General features: G+C 42.9%; 1 protein-coding gene across 2 annotated transcripts in view; it reads left to right on the top strand.

Annotated features, from left to right (window-relative positions):
- PRKCE (protein kinase C epsilon) overlaps window positions 1–19,636 on the top strand; it is a 478,428-nt gene that overhangs the window by 392,215 nt on the left and 66,577 nt on the right. For both annotated transcript variants that reach the window (XM_034764425.1, XM_034764424.1), the window contains one exon: window positions 888–1,042. In XM_034764425.1, the coding sequence (XP_034620316.1) occupies window positions 888–1,042 (155 nt within the window). The remainder of the gene's footprint in view (window positions 1–887; window positions 1,043–19,636) is intronic.

Raw genomic sequence — 19,636 nt, 5'->3', positions numbered from 1 at the left:
TGCTTGATCTGCATTGTCTGTTTGTTATAAGCTCTTTGGGTTGGGGACCTTTAAAATGCCTCATTCACATTTGGTTTCTCAGTGTTGCCAATTGCTGCTATTTTATATTGTGACTCTTACAATATTTGGTGTTTTTCTGAAAGCCCCAGCTCCCAAAGTCACATCATTGTGTGAAAATGGCAGCTGCCACTGAAAAATGAAGAGGGTTTCTATCCCTCATTGCTATGGAGAAAAGTCTGAAAAAATTGAACCCTGAAGATTCAAAAACCAGAAGACAATTAAAAAGAACCCCAAATAGATTATTTTAAAAAATCTGATTATAATTAAGCCAATCTTATGATTTTTTAGAAAGCCTGACTCGTGATTTTTGACTGCTTTCTACTGACAATACTGGTTTCCATATAAATAATTATTAATAATATGTATTGTGACGTTATAATTTGGAAGAAAAGGCATTTTATAGACAGAGTAGCTGATAATATGTAGGGATAAGGAGCCAGGTGCAAAGGCAACCTGCAAAATTGTCCTGCCCTTCAGCAACTGACAGAATCAACATTGTCTTGTAATATTTATATTAAATGTTTTTTTTAAACAGCATGTAAATATTTCTTTAAAAATACAAAGCTGATTGTACTATTTTAAAAATCCTTAATACTTTTAAATCACATTTTAATTCTCTTCCTTTTCTCTTTCGTTCGCTCTTTCTTGAATCAGTTTTCCCTGGATTTTTTTGTTTTTTGGTTGTCAGCTTTCCCCAGTTCAGAATTGTAGCGTTTGTTCTTCAGTTTCTTGACGCAAATCCTGCTGTCGCCTAATGTGTAGTTTAAAGCAGCCCTTTGTGAGGCTGAAAGAAATTAGCTAAATAGCACTGTTTTAATTAATTACAGGACCGCCTCTTTTTCGTCATGGAATATGTAAATGGTGGAGATCTAATGTTTCAAATTCAGCGCTCACGCAAATTTGACGAGCCTCGATCCCGCTTCTATGCTGCAGAGGTCACATCAGCACTCATGTTTCTTCACCAGCATGGCGTCATCTACAGGTACTTTTTTGATTAAGAATAAAGTATTCTTGAGACTTGAGGGTGAATTTGGCTGAAAACCTCTGTCTCTTAGCAACCAGATTTAGATTAGTTGTTTGTTCCTATTTGCTTACATAGAACTTTTTTGGCAGTTTATCATTCAGAATGTTAACATTTGAATAGTCTCTGCAGCAATCGCCAGCTGTGTGTGCCAGTTTTGTATTATAGTACAAATAAAGCTTTTTGAAAAGCTTGGCACATTCTGACCTAGGGGTGAACTTTTTGCAGATCAGCGCAATCTCTTCACTTTCCTCTCTGTGCCATAGATTTCCTCTCGCTTTCGAACTCCCTGCCACTTCCTGAGTTTGTTTGTCCTAGTTGTCTCCAGTCTGATAGAATCAGGATAGTAGTTTGCAATGGCCTTTCTTCTTAACTGTTAGGGTGAAGTCTCAATCCCTAACAGGAAGTGGCTCTTTGCAGACAATTTGGATTTGCTTGTTACTGCCCAAAGTTCCCATCTGAACAAAAACTAAACTAAATCACTACCCTTCCAGTTTAACATAAAACAAAACAAACCAATTTATGGACAATTTTGTTGTGCTGTGAAGAATGCATTTAAGAATAAATATTTATTATTAGAAGTGAGGAACCACTTGAGAAATTTTCACCCTGTTATGCATATGTTTATTAAGTCCTTTATCTTGTCGTTTCACCCTTCCTCTCTTTTTAAATTATTTTTGGCAGCCTGTCACCACTTGCGATAAATCTTGCCTGCCTGTAGCAAGCAGCATAACTGTAGGTTTTGGGATATGGGTCTTTTAAACCTTATTGAGATCTCTAAGTCTGTTGCGGGCCATAGATATATATTAGAGTTTCTGAAACTCCTACTCCCCCTCTCAGATTTTCAATCTGACTTATTTTAGGGGAGTGAAGGAAGGAACCTAGATTTTTTTATGTGAAAAAAGTTTAGCTGAGGACGAGTCTAGCTGAGGCCATTTAAAAAATTGATGGACTCATTTTTAAAGATGCTGCATTAGAGCTGCTTGGAAAATGGAGTCAGTAAGAGCTAGAGATGGCCAACCCTAGGACTGGTCAACATTTTTCTGTCAAAAAACTGTTTTTTGATAGAAAAATGGGTTTTTGACTTAATGAACATTTCCACAGAAAAGTGTCTACTTTCCATGGACAATTTCAACTTCTCATCAAAAAGTGGAAAGGTTTCATTTTTTGATGAAAAATCAACATTTTCCATGGAAAGCAGACACTTTTCTGTAAAAATGTTCATTGAGTCAAAAACCAGTTTTTTGACAGAAAAATGTTGACCAGTCCTAGGATTGGTCATCTCTAGCTGCAGTTGGATGTCTGGCTGATCCATAATACTGACAATCAGGTTGAAAGTCTTGCAAAAGTAAAATCAGTTCACCGGATCCAATTTGGACCCTTTCCAAACCCTCTTCTGGGGTTTAGGTAACCCCTCTCTGAATGTGTCAGAATTTCATAAATTGCCTTTTGGGGGGAGGAGTTTGGTGTCTTAACAAGTGAAGGATTTTGAGGATTAGTTCTTCTAAATAGGCTAATGTTCATTTCCCAGCACTGGTAGCTGGAATTTACACCCTGAGTAATTAGCAGTTAATTTACTGATTTCAGTGAACCAAACAAAACGGTCACTTCTGAGACAAATTACTCGCAGTGTGAAGAAAATCCAATTTGATAACATTACACAACACCTTCCTTATATTGATATGTGTAATAACCTTTCCCCTCCTCCTTCTCTCTCATATGTAGAGCCATTGTGCTTTGGCTCTGAACTACACTGGATCACTGTGTACACACTCATTCTAACGATGCCTTTTTAGCACACTCTAAATGCTGATGAGTGAGCAATGCTGCAACTTCTGACTCAGTAGCCTATACTGCCATAGCTCTGGCACACTGTAGTAAGACATGCTGTGGTATTAAAATAATTGTTGGTGTATTTGTACTAGGGCTAGTTTCAGAAGAGACAAATGAGAAGAAAAAATGTGGGTTCTGAGATGAAAGCAAGGAAAATCAACTCAGAACACATCCTTTCCTGCTGCTTTATTTTACTACAATTTCATTTTACCTGGACATTGTTTTATTCCTAGTAACTATTAATTTCTCACCTGAAGGTCACCAAGAACCTTAACAACATATAAAATGTATATCTCCGTTACTTTACAAAAAACAATTGATCTATAATCCATAATATCATCATAATCATTGACTTATAGAAATGTAAGGCTGGAAGAGACCTCAAGAGGTCATCTAGTCCACCCCCCACCAACCATCCCCTGCAGTGAGACAGGACCAAGTATGCCTAGACCATTCCTGACAGGTGTTTGTCTAATCCAGGGGTGGGCATACTTTATGGCCTGAGTGCCACATCTGAGTGGGGAAATCTGAGCAGGGCCATGAATGTAGGACTGGGGCAGGAGATTGGGATGTGGGAGGGAGTGTGGGGTGTGGAAGGGGGTGAGGGGTGCGGAGTGTGGGAGGAGGCTCAGGGCAGGAGGGATGTGGGGTGCAACGGGGGCTCAGGACAGGGGGTTGGGGTGCAGGAGGGGGTGCAGAGTGTGGGAGGGGGCTCAGGGCAGGGGGTTGGGGTGCAGGAGGGGTGCAGCAGGGGGCTCAGGGCAGAGGGTTGGGGTGCAGGAGGGGTTCGGGATGCAGGCTCCGGCCCGACACCACTTACCTCAAGCAGCTCCGGGGTGCGAGTGGCGTGCAGCGGGGCTAAGGCAGGCTCCCTGCCTGCCCTAGCCCCGCGCTGCTCCTGGAAGTGGCCAGAATGTCCGGCAGTGGCTCCTGGGGGAACGAGGTGGAGCAGGCGGCTCTGCCACGTGCTGCCCTCACCTGCAGGTACCACCCCCGAAGCTCCCATTGGCCACGGTTTCCTGTTCCCGGCCAATGGCAGCAGCGTGGGGTGGTGCCTGCAGGCGAGGCAGTGCACAGAGCCCTCTGCCTCCCCCCCATTTCCCCCCTTCAGGGGCTGCAGGGATGTGGTGCTGGCCGCTTCCAGGATCGGCACAGGGCCAGGGCAGACAGGGAACCTGCCTTATCCCCGCTGCACCACGGGGCTGGCAATTCCGTGGGCCGGATTGAAAGCCCTGACAGGCTGGATCCGGCACGCAGGCCGTAGTTTGCCCTCCCCTGGTATAATCTGTTCCCCAAAACCTCCAATGACTGGGATTCCATAACCTACCTAGGTAACCAGTTAGAAAGATTTTCCTAAAATCTAAACTAAATCTCCCTTCTAGCAAACTGAGCCAGATTTCTTGTCCTGCCCTGACTAGGCATGGAGAACAATTGATCACCATCCTCTTTATAACTAGCTTTTACATATTTGAAGACTGTTATCATGCAGCCCTCTTCTCTAGGAAATATGCCCAATTCTTTCAGCCTTTCCTAATAGGTCATGTTTTCATTTTTGCTACTCTGGACCCATATGTTTACATCTTTCTTAAAGTGTGGTGCTGAAAACTGGACACAGTACTTCAGCAGGCCTTGCCAGTGCTGAGTAAAGTAGAACAATTACATTATGAGTCTGAAATATGACACTCCTATTAATATATCACACAGTGATACTGGCTTTTTTTTCAACAGCAACACACTATTGGCTAACATAATATACTATAAGAAAAGGTCATGATTCATACATGGTGTGATAAGCCCTTGAGGAATGCTAAAATGTTTGTTAGTATTTAACATGCACCAGAATGCAGTCATCTTTCAGGGAAAAGATCCATCATCATTGTTTGAAACATTGCACTGACTCACTGGAAAGAAAAAGGCATTTGGTTCTAATTATTTCATTTATATCTCCAAAGTGGTGGGGTGAGCTAGCAAAAGTTTAAAAAAAAAAAAAAAGTACTTTTTGCCCTTGATTAACCACCAATCAAAATGCCTACCCTACCCTCAGACACTCAAATGAAGTAATACACACTTCCTGTATAGTGATAGCTCTACCAAAGACATTGTGATCTTAGGGAACAATGGACATAGAGTGCAGTATTTCTCCAATACACTTCAGCACCATTTGAACAAGTCAGGAGGGCACTCAGTCTGAAACAGAAGATAAGAAAGCTGAACAATCACAATGACAGTTCACTTTAAAGGGGTGAGGGATGAGAAATATCTTAAATAGGTGTCATTTTTGTAGGTTAGTTTATTCTTTTACTTAAGTTGTAAGTAGGACTGTCAATCGATTAAAAATTAATTGCAATTAATCGCACTGTTAAACAATAATAGAATACCATATATTTAAATATTTTGGGATGTTTTCTACATTTTCAAATATATTGATTTCAATTACAACACAGCACTGTTACAGACTAGGGACCGAATGGCTAGGAAGCAGTTCTGCAGAAAAGGACCTAGGGGTTACAGTGGACGAGAAGCTGGATATGAGTCAACAGTGTGCCTTTGTTGCCAAGAAGGCTAATGGCCTTCTGGGCTGTATAAGTAGGGGCATTGCCAGCAGATCGAGGGACGTGATCGTTCCCCTCTATTCGACATTGGTGAGGCCTCATCTGGAGTACTGTGTCCAGTTTTGGACCCCACACTCCAAGAAGAATGTGGAAAAATTGGAAAGAGTCCAGCGGAGGGCAACAAAAATGATTAGGGGGCTGGAGCACATGATTTATGAGGAGAGGCTGAGGGAACTGGGATTGTTTAGTCTGCAGAAGAGAAGAATGAGGGGGGATCTGATAGCTGCTTTCAACTACCTGAAAGGGGGTTCCAAAGAGGATGGATCTAGACTGTTCTCAGTGGTACCTGATGACAGAACAGGGAGTAATGGTCTCAAGTTGCAGTTGGGGAGGTTTAGGTTGGATATTAGGAAAAACTTTTTCACTAGGAGGGTGATGAAGCACTGGAATGGGTTACCTAGGGCGGTGGTGGAATCTCCTTCCTTAGAGGTTTTTAAGGTCAGGCTTGACAAAGCCCTGGCTGGGATGATTTAGTTGGGAATTGGTCCTGCTTTGAGCAGGGTGTTGGACTAGATGACCTCCTGAGATCCCTTCCAACCGTGATATTCTATGATTCTAATACAAAGTGTACAATTCTCACTTTATATTTATTTTTGATTACAAGTATTTGCACTGTAAAAAAAGAAATAGTATTTTTCAATTCACCTCATACAAGTACTGTAGTGCAATCTCTTTATCATGAATGTTGAACCTACAAATGTAGAATTATGTACAAGAAAACTGCATTCAAAAATAAAACTGTAAAATTTTAGAGCCTGCAAGTCCACTCAGTCCTACTTCTTGTTAAGTCAATCGCTCAGACAAACAAGTTTGTTTACATTTGCAGGAGATAATGCTGCCCGTTTCTTGTTTACAATGTCGCCTGAAAGTGAGAACAGGCATTTTCATGGCACTGTTGTAGCCGATCTCGCAATATATTTACATGCCAGATGTGCTAAAGATTCATATGTCCCTTCATGCTTCACACGGGGTCTTGCGTCCATGCTGATGACGGGTTCTGCTTGATAACAATCCAAAGCAGTGTGGACCAATGCATGTTCATTTTCATCATCTGAGTTAGATGCCACCAGCAGAAGGTTGATTCTTCTTCGAGTAGGGTGACCAGATCACCCAAGTCAAATATCGGGACGCGGGGGGGCGTGGCGGGCGGGACAAAAAAAACAAACACCCTTCCTCCACAAGCGCTGGAGGGAGGCCCGGGAGACGCAGGGAAAGCGCGGGGCCAGGGTGAGTGAGAGTCCGGCCTGGCCCTGAGCAGGCAGGATTCAGTCGGGCGGTAGGGAGAGTAGGGGGGCAGCCTGAGGGGCCAGGCAGCGGCTGTTCTCCCCCCCGGGCAGCGGGACTTGGGAGCAGCCGCTGCTGCAGCTCCCACTGCCGCGGGGGGAGGAAGCGGCTGATGGCCAAGCTTGGCGCCTGCGGTTCTGGCGCCCGGGCCTGCTGCGGGGACCCAGCAGTTCGCACGCTGCGCCCAGCCCAGCCCCTGGCCAGTCGCGTCTGGGCTGCTGCCCAGCTGGTGCTATCCCGCGGCGGCCCCGGAGTGGGGGCAGCAGGCCCCAGACCCCCCATCCCACCGGGCCCCGTGGCTATCCCAATGATACCAGTGGGCACCATGGCCTCCACCACAGCCCCAGTGGGGGCTCACTCGGTGGCCGGAACCTCAGAAGGACCTTCGGCCTCCTTCTCCAGACCTCTGAGGAAGGAGTCGGTGGGACATACATCCTCGCACCATGCCTGGAGACCGACCAGGTGGTGGACCCTCCGGTGCCAGTGGACACCCAAAGTACTGCGCCGGCCTCCTCGCCCTCCTCGGATGAGGCGATTACGGCCCTGCCTCCCTTTGTTCCGCAGGAGGACTGTAGGGCCCACCAAGAATTCATAAAAAGGGTGGCATCAAGCCTCCACCTCCAAGCAAAGGAGATGGAGGAGCCCTCGGACTCCCTGTTTAATGTGCTGTCCTCCTCAGCATCGGGCAGGGTGGCCTTGCCTCTCCATGAAGGGGTGGCAAAAATTTCAAATGCCCTGTGGCAAACCCCGGCCTCATTGGCCCCCATCTCCAAGAGAGCAGAACACAAGTATTTTGTACCCACCAAGGGGCATGCATAATTATACACACACCCTCCTCCTAACTCCCTGGTGGTCAAGTAGGTCAACCACAGGGAGCAGCAGGGCCAGCCACCCCTTACCCAGAAATATAAAGATTTGCGGAGGCTGGACTCTTTGGAAGAAAAATTTATTCGTCCTTGAGCTTCCAGTTATGGGCCAGTATGAGTTCAATCTGTGGGGCTCCCTGCCCAAGTTCGAGGACTCCCTCCAGGAACGCAACAGGAAGGAGTTCAAAGCACTGGTGGAGGAGGGTACAGCGGTCCAGGGCCTCAGCGGTGTCCATGAGAAGGGCATCGTGGCTCCTGCTCTCTGGACTGTCCAGTGAGGCGCAGACCTCCCCGGAGGACCTCCCGTTTGACGGCAAAGCTCTGTTTGTGGAACAAACGGATACAAAGCTGCATGGCCTGAAAGACTCCCACACGACTCTCCAGACTCTGGGTCTCTGTGTTCTGGCTCCAGCTAAACCTAAGTTCAAGCTGCAGCAGACTCCTGCTCAGGCCACCCACCCAAAATATGAGACCGCTCCTAAGAAGTTGCGGGACTATAAGAGGCGCCCACAGAGGCAGTCTTGCCCTTCCCTCCAGCCTCTGTCCTCCAAGGCAAGCAGGCGGGGAAAAGGCAGTTTTGACGGGATGCTCGGGGGTGCCCTGCGAGTTCTCATCAGGGATCCACCCCCAATAAAGTTTCCCTTCTCCAATCAGTTGTGTGCTTTCCTCCCGGAGTGGTCGCGGCTGACCTCTGACCGATGGGTCCTCAACACCATCTCCCGGGGCTGCACCCTCCAGTTTACTTCCTCCCCGCCCAACCACCTCCCGTCCCTCCTGGGGGACCCCTCGCACAAGGCTCTGCTCGAGCAGGAGGTGGGGCGGCTCCTTGGTCTAGGATGGTGGAAGCAGTACCCGAGGAGTTCAAAGGCAAGGAGTACTACTCCCGCTATTTCCTTATCCCAAAGGCCAAAGGTGGGGCTTGGGCCCATCTTGGACCTGCGAGGCCTGAACCAGTACATGGTGAAGCTTAAGTTCCGCATGGTCTCCCTGGCCTCCCTCATCCCCTCCCTGGATCCCAGGGACTGGTACACTGCCCTCGATCTGCAGGACGCGTACTTCCACATTCATATATTTGAGGGGCACAGATGCTTGAGGTGTACAAGATTGGCTGAACAAGAAGTAGGAATGAGTGGACTTGTAGGCTCTGAAGTTTTACATTGTTTTGTTTTTGAGTGCAGTTATGTAACAAAAAAAAATCTACATTTGTAAGCTGCACTTTCACGATAAAGAGACTACACTACAGTACTTGTATGAGGTGAATTGAAAAATACTATTTCTTTGTTCATTTTTATAGTGCAAATATTTGTAATAAAAATAATATATACTTTGATTTCAGTTACAATGCAGAATACAATATATATGAAAATGTAGAAAAATATCAAAAATATATAATAAATTCAATTGGTATTCTATTGTTTAACAGTGCAATTAAAACTGATTAATCATGATTAATTTTTTAAATTGCAATTAATTTTTTTGAGTTAATCACGTCAGTTAACTGCAATTAATCGACAGCCCTAGTTGTAAGCCCTCTGGGACTGGAACTGTCTTTTCCTTCTTTATTTGTACAGTGCCTAGCACAATGGGATCCTGATCCATGACTAGGGCTCCTCGGTGCTATGGTAATACAGATAAATAATAACAATATTTCAGTGTGCCAAGGTAGCTTATTTCAGCTTTTTTGGGGTTACAGCCCCAAATGCATTCCTCCTAAAGTTGTACCCTGGGCACTTTCTAATGAATAGACTGGTTGTGATGAAGGACACATTAGCATACTATTAAGAAGAATTTGAATATAAATATGCTTGTGCCACTCCCTGAGTACATCAGGGATTTTTTTCTTACAGAAACTCTGATCTTTAATGCTCAGAAATTACGGTAGTTAGGATGTTGATTGATTATTTCCTTTGAAGATCAGCACTTTCTCTATCAAGGCAACAATATGTAATGATGCACATCCAAGTTTCTCAGAGAACAAGTACCTCAAATTAAAAGTACTTTTGTTGGTGTTTTCTTTTTACAAAGCGCAATATTCAGAAAGTCTGACTGCAATTGTGGTTGCTATACAGTTCAGTGCAGCCTAGACAATGTAATGTAATTATATTTAACACCAATGAAAACACTTTATATTCAGTGGCCACCATTTTCAAAATCAGCAGTTTCCAAATGACCTCAGTCTGATATTTTGAATGGTAGCAACCAAATAAATTGATTCAAAAGTATTCCCCAGATTTCTTTGCATATTAACATGTAGAACTATAACTCACAAAGAACATGAGTAGGAAATACAGTAGTTTAAATCTACTTTTTACTATATAAAGAACATTTAATGCATACATAAACTGAAAAAGAGTGAGGCATTCAGCATGTTATCTCACTGAGGGCTAGATTGTCTCTTGGTCAATATGGCCAGAAAGAGGAGTAAGAGGGCTCTTACACTGCACAGGCTACCCAGACCTTTTGTCTAGGCACACAGAAGTAAGTAGGTACTGTGCACCTCCTACATACTTCTGCTGCCCGCCCAATGTATTGTCCATCACAGCCGATCTGATTTGAGGGTGTCTTTGCTTCTGGCTTAGACCGGTGTAACAAGTGGCTTGCCCATTGGGCATGGGACCAAACCAACCCTGATTAGAGACTGAGCCCCACCTGAGGGGAATCAGGCAATTTCCTGGAGTGAATGAGTGTGTGTGAGTGTGAGAAAGAGAGAGAGAGTGTCTCCTTTAGGGAGGACTGTGAGACCAGGGGAACTGCTCCAGCTAAGAAGGGCTGGGACTAAAGTGCTGAGGCAGGAGGGACTCTGACCAGGGGAGTATGGGCTGTACCCAGTGGAAGTCTGGAGGGAAGACTTTCATGTTTAGTTTCGTGAATTTTAAGACTTTCGTGAATTTTAAGTTAATAAATCAGACCCTAAGGAGGGCTGTTGTGACTGGACTGGAAAAATCCTGTGTGGACTTTATTTGGGGATCCAAGAAGGAAAACTGAGGTGAGGAGCTGCATGCAGGGCTGCCCTGAAGCCATCAAGCAATGCTGTTTGGTGGCCACTCCTCTACAGCTGCCAGCAAATTGTTCCTGTCACCCCCAGTGCAAAGGGGAAGGAGGGAGGGAATTGAGCTTCCTGTGGGTGTGTCAGTCAGTGTCTTTTGGGGCTACTCCTAGGATGGTGCAATTTAGGTACCGTTCGTATCCTTGAAACACATTCTAGCCCTAAGTTTAAGAGTTTCAGTCCCCAAAACTGGAGGATGATGGCTGAAGGGGTTAATATCCTGGATTACCAGCCTCTCTACATTCTCCCTCTATTGAATCTAGGCAGGTCAGCAATCCCTAAATGAAGGAATGAGGAGGATGCCTCCTTGCAGGAAAAGGCAATGGGCTAGGGTAGAGAGAAACAGGGCAGAGAAGAGGTGAAGTGAGAAGAAGTGTTGGTTCTCATGGTTCTGGCATTCTGTCTGAAAGAGTCCACCTTGCCATCTGCCTAGCTTATGTACTGTGCTGAAGACTGCTGTTATGTAGGAGAACCCTTTAGCAAGATTTCCAGCTGTGGGAAGGAAGAGAAAAGACTGTGGGAATAGAATATAAACCATGTGGTCCTTTCAATTGTAGAATGTTTTAAAATTTTCTCCTGGTATTGGAACTTAAGAAATTCCTCAGTTTAGATGGGAACCATCGGGCTTGCAGGAGAATTGGGTATATAAGGGAAGACTAATGGGCATATAACATTAAGAAGAAGGTAGATTAGCAACATTGCCCTAACTTTGGGAATGGTATGCTGTTTCCAAAAGGAGTTCCCAATGGGAAGGTCAGCATCATTATTTTTTTGCTCATGTTTATTTGGTGCAAGGTTTTTTTTGTTTAATGCCCATTTTTATAATGTTGCATTATGTAAATAAAATTGCATCCCCTACCTTCCAATTATCGTATGAGAGTGAGTGAAAGTTAAATGAGAGAGGGTGGGAGGGAGTGGGAGTCTGCCAGGGCTAATGCCAAGTTTACATTCCTGGGAGGGCAACCATGTTCCTGCAGACAGTGTAGGAAGGGGAACAGCACTTCATGACAGATAACAACAGCAAAACCTTATTGCTCACAGGAAGTATGAAAAAATATTTATTTTCTGTTTTGAATGTCAATTATTTTAGGATGTTTGGTATTTCTGTTTTTACTTTCATAACAGGAAAAATGTGTATTATCTTCCTGCACTTGTTAAGTAGACTTTAACTAAGGGATACACATGTGAAATAAAAATCTACTATACCACAGCACATGCTAATACTATGGTTTATAGAAATCACTCGGTCCCTGCAGTTTTCTCTACAACATTGAGAAACATCTTTGTTGTGTCAATGGAAATAAATATATAAGTCCCAATCCATTATAATTTTGTGGTCAATTTTTTTCTGAACAGTGAAATGAGAATAAATTTGATTTTATTTTTCATTGCATTAAAATCTTGAAGATAGAATCCTAAATTTAAAACCTGGGCATTCGAAGGCTGAGACACAAACTGACAAAAGTAAGGGAAATCAAAGTTAAAGCTGGGTGTCCATAGGGCCCTACAAGTTTGTTTGTCTCTAAAACAGTTGATATTTCTGTCACACCATTGCTGCAATCGTTGCATTATATTTTGAATGAGGCTGTGTCCTCTGGCATACTGTTGAATGCTCTTTCCAGTGTTCCATGGTAATATGTGGAAAAGGGTAAACTGTTCTTGGGTGCTGTTCTATATATCACCATGGCACATTGGCACTTCAAAGGGTTTTCACCATGCTGTTAGACAGAAGAGTGCAGCAGAGAAAGGGATAACTCAGTGTCATTGTTGGTCCAACATGTTTAAGCAACTCTAGATTTAAGTTGTTGTTCAACAGAGCAAATAAAAAAAAATTGATCATGTTTTTTGGAGGGAACATGGAGGTCCAGGGGTGTAAAATATGACCATTTAAAACATGGTTATTTTCATGAAAACATTTTGATAGTCCCAATATTTTCCGTGTTTTGACAAAAATCTTTTAATATTGTTTAATATTTTTAGTTTTCATTTTGCATTTACTTTTTTTTTTGTTTTCTTTTTTGTTCTTGGGTTTTTTCATGGTCAGTTTTGATTGGTCGACTTAGTTACAGGGGATTCAGTCTAACAAGCTGTTAGGCATGTGCTTCACTCTGTGCATGTGAAAGTCTGTTTTAACTCAATGAGACTACTCACGTGCATAAAGTTAACCCCAGGCATAAATGTTTGTAGGATTGGGGTCTTGGGAGTTTCCAGAATTGAATTTTTTAAATTTCAAAACAGAAAAATGTCATTTGTGAATATTACATTTTTTTAAATACAAAAAAACTGCAGCAAATTTTGGAAAATGGAAAAATCTGTCCAGTTTTGAAATTCAGATAAACAAAACAAAAACAATCACTGAAACTTGCAGCATTTTAATTTCCAGTTTAGTTGCTCCTCAGTGTTTAAGTGAAGAAAACGAAAATTAATTAATTAGGAGGTGGACTAAAATGACTTGATGTCACAGAATTTATTTGGTCATCATCTGGTTAATAAGCCTGACAGGTTTTAAGGTGTTAGTACTTTCTGCTCTTTCTAACATGATTTGTACCTTGGTATTGAACTGTAGCCAACAGTATCTGCATCTATTAGCTGTTTCAGAAGAGATCCATTATGCCAATTCACCTGAAGGCAAAGTACCAACCATGCCAATAATCAAAAGGAAAAGATGTAATAATAACTAATAAAAGAGGAGAATTTGCATTCCTCTGTAAAAAGCAGAGCTAGAAGCCAGACAAGCTGGCACCTAATTTGGAACCAGCAAGGTCAATGCCAGAGGGAAAGCCGAACTCCAAAATAACCAGAAGGATTACAGAAGAGGAAACCAGCCAGTAAGAAACCCAACATTTTTAGCAGAGCATGAAAGCCAACACCACAATCAGAGTAGCCAATGCTAGGACTTCACCAGGAAGACCTCAGATAAACTATAACCAACCCTGATGGGAGAACCAAAGACTGAAACAAAATGGACTCACTGCCAAGATTGTGCTGAAAAGTGATAAGGCCAGAATATCTCGGGATCACTTAAACTAATTCTGGTCAAAATTAATGTTGGCAGAAAGAGAAGATAATTTGTGATCCACTAGGTCAAACCTGAAAGCAATTATTCTTCAATAAGAGAAAAATAATTAAAACAAAGTGGTCAAATGTATTGATATCACCAGAAAAGTTATTAGAAAAGAATGGACCAAAACAAGTCACTAGTGTAATAAAAATATTTTTTCATGTACATTTTAGATTAAATTACTAAAGAGGGCATTAAAAGAAATAAAAACCTTGTCAATTAGCTAAATTTACTTACAAGTTTAATAGGAGGTCAGAATCTCTAGGTCATGGTCTACAGTAAGTGAAAGGGAAATAGAATTGAAACAGACTATATGTATAACTGGTAACTTGTTTTGGATTTAAAGAAATTCACATGAGTATTGTTTGCCACATGGAGAGCTGCCTGCTTGACCATTTTTCCTACAGTCTTTTCGTCAGACACATTGACCTCTCCTTGACCACAAACTAGTAGAACTTAGTTACAATAGCAGTCTTGGAGGAACAAGAGTGAGTGAGCATGGAGATAACATAAATATACACATACAGATGCACTTTTTACACCAAAGACCACTTTAATCCAGTACTACCTTTTATGTGGGAACTGAAAGAAAAATTGCCCCTGCCATTCTCTAGATCTCGTCTCCAGAGAATCTGTGCTTAGCTGGAGGATTTTGGAGAGAGAGAATTATGTTTATAGGGCTTCTACTCCTATCATCATCACCGCATGTCAACTATAGACAGTTATATGGCCGTCAAACATCTTGAGAGACAAAAGGACATGCGACAAAGTCAGTCCGTCAGTAGTGCTTAGCAATGGCATGGGAAAAGAGCCCAACGCATGAGCAGAAAACCTTCCCACATTGGCTACAGGTCCCTTCACCAGATAGAGGTTGGAGCACACTCTGCTTCCTGGCTCACCTGCGGCCTCAACCTGGGCTCTGATGGCTCTCCACCGTGACTACACCAGTCTTAATCCGGCTTCTCCAAACTGAACGACTGTGAGCAGGATTTTCCCAGTCGTCAGTGGGAATGCTGAATTTATTGAGGCCTTGCTTGACCTTGTTGCTGTATCAGAGATTTGGCCTTCCTCTGTGTCGCAGGCAGTTCTTACGTTGGCCATAGAGCACAGCCTTCAGCAGATGATCTTGAGGCATGCGGTCCAGCAAAGCCTGCGAATGTCCAGCATAGTTTGCAGGCCAGTTCTCACAAGGATCTTGTTATTGGTGATCCGTTGGTCCCAAGTAACAACAAAGATTTTTCTAACACAGTGGAGGTGGAAACTGTAACCCAGCTTTCACAACTGAAAAGGAGGGTACTAAGGACACAAGCCAGACAGGACATACAAAATATATTTATTCACATGGCCAGCCTGAAGCACCAGCAAAGCAAATCTGTCATCGAAGGTACTTATATGGTGCCCAATGCGATAGTATCTGATTACCTCACAATCTTTTAAAGTATTTATCCTCACAACACCCCAATGAGATAGGGAAGTATTATCCATATTCTACAGATGGGGGACTGAAACACAGGGAGACTAGATGACTTGCCCAAGTCAGATAGGAAGTCTGTGACACAGCAGAGAATTGAACCTGGATCTCAGCTGAATGATATTCTATTTGACCATATGCAAGCTGGGAAGCTCATCTCATGCACACTTAACAGGTAATAGGCTAGCTCTATTATGTTAACAAGTCACAGACTTTTTCACCATTATGTCCACCCACCTTACAATGGGAACGTTGGAGCACCGAATTACAACGAATAATTCCTCTCCGAAGAATAGGGAAGAACTATGGCAATCTCAGATGCTACTGTGTGGCACAAGTCTCCAGTTGCTTTTATAAATTTCCCTCGCCTACCTCTGAACGTCCTGCTTACTCCCCAGCAATAATAGAGAGAGCAACAGATCAGCAAAACTATATATTAAAACCCAGGTCGAGTCATGTTTTGAGGACTCTGTGCCTGGAGGTGAACTCAGAGGTAACAGCAACAATAGAATGGATTATCATCAAAAGCATTTAGTGGTACAACAGCACCTGTCAGCTGGTTGTTAGAGACACCTGGTCAGAGCCAGTGTCAGGCATAAACAGACAAGGCAAATGCTTAGGGCCCTAAGCAGCTCAAGGGGGCCACCTATTAATTTTTAGTATGTGTTTTTTGGAGGGCAGGGGGAATATACCTGCTTAGGGCCCCCAATGGGCTAGCACCGGCAATGCAGCTGGTGTCCAAATGTGCCGTCTAACACTGGGAGTCTAGAATGGCAGTGGAGATGACTGCAGATACCTCGAGATCACAGAGCCAGTTATAAGCTCTTACTAAAGATGGTCTGAGGGGTGAGAGAGTGGAGTAACACCAACTGCAGGCCACCCAACTGATTTCAATGTGAGTTTTGCCTCAGTAGGGCTGAATTATGGCCCTTCAGAATCAGCATGTAAAAGCACCAGAAAGGACATTGAAATAAAGGGCTGCATCTCAGATACTTATTTAAGCTATTCCAGCTAGCTCTTCTTGACTTATTATTAATAATAAATCAGAATAATATAACCCCCTTCTCTCATATAAGCACTTGCAGAACCACGAAACAAAATAAAACCAAATACAATATAATACCTTCTTCTCAAAATATGAACACACACAAATAATTGAAGAAAAGGGCTGAAAGGACGGGTAATAAATAGAGCTGACAGTGGTAGTTCTTAGGTTTAGCGTATCGTTTGGCAAAAAATGCTTTTGGGATGAAAAATGTATGCAGTGTAGTTGTAGCCGTATTGGTCTCAGGACATTAGAGAGATAAGGTGGGTGAGGTAAAATATTTTATTGAACCAACTTCTGTCGGTGAGAGAGAGAAGCTTTCGAACTTACACAGAGCTCTTCTTCAGATCGGTCGGGCTTGTATCTCTCACAGACAGAAGTTGGTCCAAGATATTCCCTCACCTACCTCGCCTCTCTTTGGAAGAAAAAGACTGATTCAGGATAAGTGGGAGGAGAAGCAAAGTATTCCACATCATAGGGCATGTCACAGCAAGAGCAAAATCTAGGTAGCAGCTGGTGTATGAGTGCAGATACCTATCAGTGGAAGGCTCAGTGCCAGTGTGGTATGTATCCAGGGCCAAGATCATGTAGAAGCAAATGTCCTGAGAAAACCTTGGTCACGAGTAACCTAAACTAACTACAGTATCTGGTTTCTCCAAATAGATGGTGGTAAAATTAAGTATGAACAGGTAAACACTATGGCATCCACAGTATTTATTTAGCTGAAACAGCATAAGGTTTCCAAGGGAGATTTTATGGTCTATTAGGTAAATAACACCCATTTTGAAAAAAGTGCCTAAATATATCCTGACAAACATAATGACACAAATGGAATTGCTATGGTCAATTAGGGGAATAATGGATATTTAAAAGGCTCCAAACACACACTGAAGCAATAAATATGAAACAGTTCTGAAGGAGTCCTTGCAGTAGGGAAATAATATGCACTTAAGAAACCGCCTAAATACATATTTACCTCAGTTAACCCAGAGTAACAGGTCATAAGCCTTTGTGGTGCTGTATATTGAGGACAGAAAAAAAAATGCCTAAATACAGAATATATTTAGGGGATAAATTGTAATAACTCCAGAGGCACAGTGTATCATGCCCTATACATATTATATAGAGGTCCTGATTCTCATTTGCACAAAGGCCTTTTACACCTTTCTTGTAGTGAAAAGAGGTCTTAAAATGACAGCAGCCACAAAATGAAACATTCTCTGCAGAACGTTCCTTTCCCCCACAATTCTATGGAAGCCTCCACAACCAAACTTTGTAAAGTCGGGGCTCTGCAAATCGGGGAGAAGGTGTGCTGAATGGCAAAGGTGAGGAGATAACCAGTCTCCACAGCAGCTTCTCCCATCAACATTATCTTATGTGAATTCCACTTCCACCCATTGAAATTTCTCTGAGGAAGAGCTGAGGGAAGCTTGTGGCAGCCACCAGCAGCAGCAAGGCCACAAGTGTAGGACTCAAAAGGGCAAATGTTGTTGCCTATTGTGGATACCATAAGAGATGTGGGATTTATCTAAGGTTCTTGGAACATCAGCAGGTTTGGTGTGTATTGTTCCCCGCCTATTCCATAGAGCAGTGGTTCTCAAACTGTGGTCTGTGGACCACCAGTGGTCTGTGAGCTCCATTCAGATGGTCCACGGATAGTTCCCTCTAAGGTGCGCGCCTGGGCGGCCGCATACAAGACAATGAAGGGCCACCCACCTAATTAGTAGAGCCGCACAGGTGTGGCTCCACTAATTAGATGCCTGGACCCTGGAGAAGATGCACATGTAAGGTGAGGTGGTGGCCTTGGGGAGAATAGGGGATAGGTGGATGGGGGAAGTGGAGTGAGAAGAGGGAGTGGGGGGAATTTGGGACATGCAGGGCTGTGGCGGCCAGAGAAAGAGATGCCTTTCCCCAGCTCCAGGGCTGCGGCTTCTGGGGAGAGATGGCCTGCTGTGGTGGGAGAGAGACCTCAGTCCTTCCCTGCTGCAGTGGTAGAGAGAGGGCACATCCATCGCATTAGAAAGGTAAGACTATTGATATTAAAATATGAGTTGTGGGCTTTTATTTGTAGAACAAAAAAAGTTAATTATTTTTAAGGTTTTTTTTATATAGTGCTTTTATCCAAAGCACTTTACAATAGTTAGCTAACAGTACAAACAGCATTTGGAAAGATCACTAAGTGGTCCGCTGAGACCCTCAGCAATTTTCAAGTGATCCACGAAAAAAAAAGTTTGAGAACCACTGCNTGTTGGTTGGGGGAGGGTTAATTAGTCTATTCAAGTGGCTAGCTATTAATGTAATATTTCACAAACCTCCTGCTAAATGTTGGTAAGGCCAGTAATTATCCTATTAAACTTTCTGAAACTCACACTGGCAATCGGTTTTAACTCCTGCAGGAAACAATGATACAGATTTCCAGAGAACTGTTTTTTCATAAAAAGAACAGGAGTACTTGTGGCACCTTAGAGACTAACAAATTTATTAGAGCATAAGCTTTCGTGGACTACAGCCCACTTCGGGATGCATACCGAAGTGGGCTGTAGTCCACGAAAGCTTATGCTCTAATAAATTTGTTAGTCTCTAAGGTGCCACAAGTACTCCTGTTCTTTTTATGAAAAAACAGTTCTCTGGAAATCTGTATCATTGTTTCCTGCAGGAGTTAAAACCGATTGCCAGTGTGAGTTTCAGAAAGTTTAATAGGATAATTACTGGCCTTACCAACATTTAGCAGGAGGTTTGTGAAATATTACATTAATAGCTAGCCACTTGAATAGACTAATTAACCCTCCCCCAACCAACATTCTCACCCCCAAAGAGATTGTTGCTGAGTACTTCAGATTATATCACTTTAAAGTTTTAAAAATATATGTAAGGCTCAAACTACATGGTTTGCATACTAAAGAAGTTGTTTACGAACAGTTCATCTTTGTGCAAAGTTCGCCCTGTAATCCTGCTGAGGTCAGTGTCTGCATGGATTAGCTGCCATGTAAATACCAAAAGTTACAACTGTCTGCATTTTTACAGTTTTTACTTCTCCCAAGTTTTGCATTCATGAATCAACCTTCGTAGAACCATTTTCTTTTTTCTTTTCTTTTTGTCTTCTGTTGAACTTTCCAACAAATACCGGTGGGTGTAGCTCTGTGGATGAATTTTCATGTTGGTAAATGTATATATCCTGTAATTAAACAAGTCATGAGGTGTTGTTTTTCATGAGTGACACTCCTACAAATCAGCTTTCCATAACATGTATAACAATTAAGAATAGTGCCTTTTATTATGTATTTAGGTTGTTAAACATAGTAGGTGAACTTTACTTTGTGTTTTCTTATATTAATGA

The sequence above is a fragment of the Trachemys scripta genome, chromosome 3 (genome assembly GCF_013100865.1).
Source record: "Trachemys scripta elegans isolate TJP31775 chromosome 3, CAS_Tse_1.0, whole genome shotgun sequence".
Lineage (NCBI taxonomy): Eukaryota > Metazoa > Chordata > Testudines > Emydidae > Trachemys > Trachemys scripta.
This window is presented reverse-complemented; position numbering and strand designations above follow the sequence as displayed.